General features: G+C 42.1%; 1 protein-coding gene across 1 annotated transcript; it reads right to left on the bottom strand.

Annotated features, from left to right (window-relative positions):
- Positions 1-3,227: 3,227 nt before the first annotated feature.
- Positions 3,228-6,075, bottom strand: EAF02_008317 (uncharacterized protein; the record flags this gene model as incomplete). The annotated part of the gene is made up of 3 exons (XM_038904365.1): positions 3,228-4,160; positions 4,213-5,906; positions 5,979-6,075. The coding sequence occupies 3 exons, from the start codon at positions 6,073-6,075 to the stop codon at positions 3,228-3,230; spliced, it is 2,724 nt and encodes a 907-aa protein (XP_038756087.1).
- Positions 6,076-6,905: the final 830 nt, after the last annotated feature.

Below are 6,905 nucleotides of genomic sequence, written 5' to 3'. Positions count from 1 at the left end.
CCACCACGCTTGTGCTACCGATTCCATAGCGGTTTTTGCTATAGAGCGGATACCGCTCGCTGTAGAAAAGGCTTTAAAGATGGAAAAAAAAGAAAAGGACTTGTTTCAAGTATTTAAACCTTGTAGGAAAGAAAGCTGGTGGTATTTTTTTATATTCCTCTTTTTAGATTGAAAAAGCTAAGATCTTTTAATTAGAGAAAACGCTTACTATAAAGTAGGAAAAGGAAGCTAAAATACAGAAAAAGGCTAATAAGAAAGCTAAAAAGAAAAAGAAAGTGATTAAAGCTAAAGAGAAGGTAGTATAAAAAGAAGTGGATCATCAACTTACAAAAGATACTAAAAAAAAGATTAAAAGAACTTGTAAATCAATAGGATCTTCTATTAAAAGAGATTTAAAGCTTCAAAAAGGTTTATATACTATAGATCTAATATCTAAGAAAGCTATAGAGCCCTCTAATATAATAATAGTAGATAAATCAATAATAAAAGAAGGGGAGGGGGTTATACAATCAAAACGAGGCCAACAGATCAAGATTCCTATAAGATTTAAATAAGGAAGTTTTAAATCTTCTTTTCTAATTTATTATATCTTATTATACTCTTAGACAACTTATAGCTTTATATCTTATTGAATATATTTATTATTAAATATTGAAGTTGTCATAAAGTGAGTTTAAAAACGTGCACGATACAGGGACGTGCACGATGTAGGGATATCGATTAACATAACCTAAGGATCTCGTCAAAGCTTTATGGCAATAGGGTTGGAGATCCCTATGCATTCGCTTGTTCGTCGGTTGACTAGATCACATTACTCATTGTATAATCGAGGAGCTGGCATGAAGACCTAGGTACGAATCACATGGTTCGTATTTAATATATGCTTTATCTTGTAGGGTGAAGATGAATGAATGTTGAAATTGTTCGCTTTCTTCACTCGATCTGGAGAAATCATTTCAGCGGACATCTAATTCAGATACAACATTATATTGTTAAACCAATCTCCCTCCACAATTCCCTTATTGTGGCGACATCATTACCGGTACCCCATCTTGAGGAACTACCCCATTCCCAAATTTGAACCAGATAGCCGCTTGATACTCCTACTCCACCAAACATCTCGCATCACCCCCCTATCACCTGTTATGCAAATTAGTCCATGATAATCTTGCAGGTGACTCGATATATAGGCCAGAAGCTCATCAGATACAACTAGATATACAAACATAGGAAACCAGCCCAGCTGTGTCCATAAGGTCACGAGCAGGTCACGAGCAGATCGTTCGTTCCGCCTTTCAACACAACTAGCAAGCAGTGGTGACCATGACCCTGCGAAAGATAACGAAAAGAAAACCGTCATCAGAGGTATATCCCACATATATTTTTCCACCTGAAATTTCATAGAAATAAAGGAGGTGGATGTGTTCGTTTCCTCTGCTTATGACAGACTCCTAGATACCCACTAAAAAGTGCACAAATCTCCATTCAAAGACGATGAAACTCAAAACCGAAGATTGATTCCCAATCTCTTCCTAGCTGCTGCTCCTCAGAAAAATCAATCGTCTCCCACCCCCGACCACGTGTGAATGTCAGCCACGCAATCTCTTAATAGAAAATGATAGTAAGGATGGGGGTGGAGATCGAACAGGTTGTGTGAAAAGCTTGTTTGGCACCACATGAATGACCACGGACAGACTGGGTAGACTTAGTCTTTTTGCGTACTATATGTAATTATAATCTATCTACATCTGCCGATGGACTAGGAGTGTCGCTGGGCTTGCCCAAGAGCTGCTGAAAAGCTCTGTCGCTTGAAAAAGCTTCGCTTTGTGGCACGATCTTGCTGTGTAGAATCAGGCCAAGTCCTCGTGTTTCTGGGTAGAAATTGCAAAGAACGCCATACACAAGCAGCTTTGATGAAGATTCTCGGATATGATTTCCACTCCAAGAGAGCCAATGTGATGGGAATTTTGATTGTCAGTTTTGACATGGATATTTAGAGTGATGCTCTCGAGAGTTCTGACCAATACTATGCGAATCACAGTAACCAAAGTGAAAAGCATATATCTAATCGGGACAGTAGCTTATCACTGAAGATTGGTTGGATCTTCAATTCGTGCTCTAAAATGAGAACTCTTGATTCGATGGCTTCAAATCTTTTACGCGTTTGATTTCTAACTGATCTTGTTCTAACCCCACCGCTCGATGTCCCCTAGGACTAACATAACTACCCCTCAGCGGAAGCATGGTCACCGGTCCATTCTCACTAATACTTTCCAAAGCATCGATATAGTTTCCTGCAACCAATCAGTATCCATGAAAACATTGTACCAGTCGAAAACCACCTCCTTTTGAAGTGCCCTCAGATACTTTTCAAGGAATTCAAATTCGCTTCGTAAATCAATGGAGTTCCAGACAAATCTTTCTTGGACTCCCGTTTCCACAATCGATATTGTACGATTGCTGCTTGGTAAAGGAATGAAGAATGTAAGATGACATCAATTCGTTATCGACATCTTCTATATTGCCAAATGTTGCACTTGAGAAGTGAACTAGTCGATCGGAACATGTCTCGATCGAGACTAGAAGATTATTCGTGTCATCTTCACTCAGCCGCCCCGAGATGATAGCCGAGTCGTAAAGTAGGAAAAGACCACTGAAAGTATCTCAGTGTTAATTGAGATCGAAATTGGGAAGTGCGTTGACTAACAATCAAAACATCGCTACTTCATCACCGACTCGCACCCACAGTCAAGCGCCTAATAAAAGTCAAGGAAGTGCAAAATCATCTGTAAATAATATTCAAAGCCAAGCCATCTTCATATCTACACAAGCCCAGGCTAACATGTATCATATGCCATGAAAACTCCCGAAACACCTATGCATGCCGTTACATGTAATATGATTTAACCCAAATCCCGAACCTCCAATTTAAGGGTTCATTTACCCACGCTCCGCTACACTCCATTGAGTTTCCCAACATGCCCAAACACAATAACGACAACGCTACCCGTGCCTACGTATCTATAAACCCATCAACATACCAACTCCATAATCATCAAAACATACGCCCCAAAAAACAAATTCGATCTAAGGTATCATGATATCGTAGTAGTATCCCATATTTTCGGAGCCTCCTCCTTTTAAAAAAGAAACAAAGTCCAGTGCTTTCATCCCACAACTGTTTTTTTGTACAATTGATTCACATCTCCGTTCCAAAGTTATCTCAATTATTCGGATATTCTCTTATCCACATTATTCTGATGTTTATCGGAGCTGTTCCATTTGGAGAAGATGCCGCCACTAGCTTTTGGACTGGCACTTCGTCCTCTTTCTGGTGTTGCTATGCTGTGCCGCCTAACATGGGTCGTACCTTGATTCCGGTGGCTGTTTGGAATAGTCGGGCCTGGGTGAAGAAGACTACTAAGGAAGTTCGATGATGGAGCTGGACGCTCCGTATTGACTCTTTGAACGCCAGTGTTGACAGTTGCGAGATCTGTTCCATTGCTAACAGCTGTTGCATTGGAATTCCGACGGTGAACTCGTTGTGCTGCATCCAGAGCTTCCTTCTCTGCTAAATGCTCGCTTGGCAACAAGATGGCCCGATCGAGCTCGTACGGAAGACCACGATGACGCCCACGAATTTGCATCGCAATAATGACAAGTTTCGAGACAACATTGAATTCGGCAGATAAAGAGGCATCGATTCCCGGATATCCTAGACTCAGACCAACTGTACCGTAGGCACTAACAATCTCAAACAAGACAGAAAACATATTAATAGACGGATCAGTACCTTGGAGGCGGCTGCCTTCAGCGATTGAAATGATGAAAAGGCCCAAGAAAATATACCACAAATCGAAAGACAATTGTCTTCGAAGATGGGCACCGACGTAAGATGGCTCCCCCTCGTCCTCATTTTCCTCTGTTGGCGATCCGTAAATACCCAGTGACTTTTCCTCATAAACGTTCGTACGACGAACGGAAATGGCAATAGGGAGAACAGAAATATACATCATGATTAGATAAGAAACCTGGATGGCAGGATGAAGTTCCGCAAGATTGACAACTCCAAACCCAGCTGTTCTTGTGGAAGCAGCTTGGAACCAACCATCGAGAACACGAATATTGACTGGCAGATCAGTCACAACAGAATTGCCAAGCTAAGATAGGCCATCAGCAAAGTACAATACAACGAGGGATGGGAAAACTTACATCAAGAATAATGAAGAACAGTAAATCGAGCCCGTTCAATATTACAAGAATCCAGAACAGCCACCAAGTCGCCTTACTTGGAAAAAGTAGCGTAAAACATCGACGAGGATGGTCTAGTAAAAATCTCAATTCCTCCCAAACCGCACTGTTTCTGGGCACCCACAATGTGGTGACCCAAATGATGAATCTGAGCATGATCGGAAATCCCGTGTTGCCGATGATAATGAGAAATGACATCAGCAAGAGTGGCCAAATAGCAGTATTGAAAGAGATCATGCTGTCAGGGGTGAGGGTAAATCCCAGATCCGTGAAAGCAGAACTAGCTGTGAATATACTCCACCAAACTCTGCCCTGACCATCTTGCTCGACTATTGAGCCGTAGGTACGACTATTAAGAATCCAAGGTAATAGACAAACAACGGCGAATATACTAAACCCTAGAAAATAGCAAGACAAAATTAAAGCCAAAGATTTCAGTGATCTGTATTCGATTCCACCGAGTTCTTCTCTTTGTTGCTCGGTGAGATCAACGAAGGCTGAGTTACGACCGATGGTTGGTGCCCAACTCAGATAAGGAGTGGGATCCTCCTTTTCGCCAGTAAGAGCTGTTTTGATGCTTTGAAATGTTGGAGCTCTTGACTTCAATTTCGACATGACTGCGCCATTTCCATTTCCCTGAGCATCTGTGGCTTCGGGGCCCTCAGTGTTTCTGTTGTTGCGGAATCTCATCACACCCTTCATGGTAGCGCCTGCAGCTTTCACATCATCCACCGCCCGCTCAACTTTAGGGTGTGTTGGAACTTCGATTGTAACGTTACGCTTCCTTGAGGGATAATGATCTTGCCATTGCGACTCTCCATTCAAAGTGCCACGACCATGGCTTTCCGGTCGAGAATACATAGAACCTCTGCGAGATAACGTCCTTACGACTGGATCTTCCTCCTCCTCTTCAACGGTTTGTGGAGCAACACCAGCGTCCGCATCTCTTGGTCCAGGAATTCGAAGAATAGTTCTGTCTTCTGGATTTCTCTGACGTTCTAAAAAGGCAATATGGTCTTCATCCCTACGACGAACTGGTAATCGCAGCTCTTCGTCGGCCAGACCATTACTCCTCTTTACTTGATCGGCGAATTTAATTTGCGTGTGGTGTGAAGTAGGACTGGGATCGTTCGCGGTCTCCGTACTTGATATGTTACTACTTCCAGAACCATTGACAGCATCTGCCTTGTTTAACGCCTTTTCTTTCTCGATTGCCGCTTGGATGTCATCAATAGCATCCCGATTGTCGCGCAGAACATTTGCTCTTGTCGTGCCATGCATTACAACAATGTTTCTGCCATTGACACCTTTCTCCGCATCTGCAGTATCCGCACCAGTGGTTCTCGATCTCGAGAATGATTTGGCGATGCTCCTTCGGTTTCTCTTGTTTTGGGCAGCAATGTGCTGGAATCGTTTTTCGAACCAGTATAATCGAAGGAAAACGACAAAGGAATTGATCGTGATCGGGTTCGTGAATATCGGTATTAAATATAGGACAATTTGCTGCCATGTGTTGAGGGTGTTAATGTTGATAGTGTTCAATCCACTTTGGGTTGCACAACCACTTGCGAAGAATAGCGCATCTATGTAAGGTATTCCTCCTCGAATATATAAACAGAGAGAACCGAGCAGAGTCATTCCAATGATCCAGAAATCTTTTCAAGACGTTAAGTTAGTGTCGTTACACAATGCGGAGTTTTCCATTATTTGTGTCTCTGTGAACTTACAATGTACAGTGATGAAATTGAAATGGGGGCTTTTGGAAATAAAAGATGGCTTGAGAGCCGCAATATGTTGCCATAATTCTAGCAGAAGAGTGAACATCTTTGCGGTTCTGAAAGAAAAGTTCAACCAAGGAGTGTTGGCAGCGCTCCGCAGAAGATATTAAAATTATCAGCTACTCGAGTTTGATGAATAGTTGGAAATCTCCGTTTGCACGGAATGCATTGTATGAGGGTCGCAGACCCGAGGAAGTCGCGAAGGAAGTCTGCGATAGACTCCTCGGACGGTTTGTTGTATAATGTTTAATGTGGCGAAGCAAAAGGGGAAAGAAGCTTTCGAAGATTAAAAATGACGAGGTTTGAGATTGGTCTTTGTTAGTCTTATCAACACTTGGCAGCAACGCACAATGGTCGTGATGAATCTTTAGCTTTGTCCGTCAACCCAGATCACAACACCTCAATTGGATAATTGTTGGACCAAATCCCTTGAGAAGTTGGTACAATTCGACAGGTCAATATGGAATATGGAATATGGAATATTAAGTGCTGTGTGTGTGATAAGATAAGAAACAGAAAGAGCACAAGGAGAAGGAGAAGGGGTAGGAGAAAGCGAAGAGAAAGTGGACGAGAAAGACGAAGAAGACGAGGAGACTAGGATGACGAAGTGGAAATTGATATGACACGAGCAGCCGGGGGTGAATAGTCTGTATGTTATATTATGTACAATTGGAAGAGAATTGGAAAAGGATTGGAAAAGAAATGGAATAACAAATAGTTAAAGTTTTCCTATGGGCCAGCTAGAAAGATTGTTGGTTTGTGTGGTGTGTGGTAGCTGTACTAACCTTTTCTCTAGCCTCATGATAAGTACGGGACTAGGTACCTACTAGGTAGGCAAAGAAATAAAATTGTTTTCACTTCCTTGTAGAAAACGGT

This window comes from Botrytis sinoallii (assembly GCF_014898435.1).
Source record: "Botrytis sinoallii strain Bc 23 chromosome Unknown BSIN_015, whole genome shotgun sequence".
Taxonomy (NCBI): Eukaryota; Fungi; Ascomycota; class Leotiomycetes; order Helotiales; family Sclerotiniaceae; genus Botrytis; species Botrytis sinoallii.
Note: the sequence above shows the minus strand (reverse complement) of the source record. Positions and strands in the feature narration are given on the sequence as shown.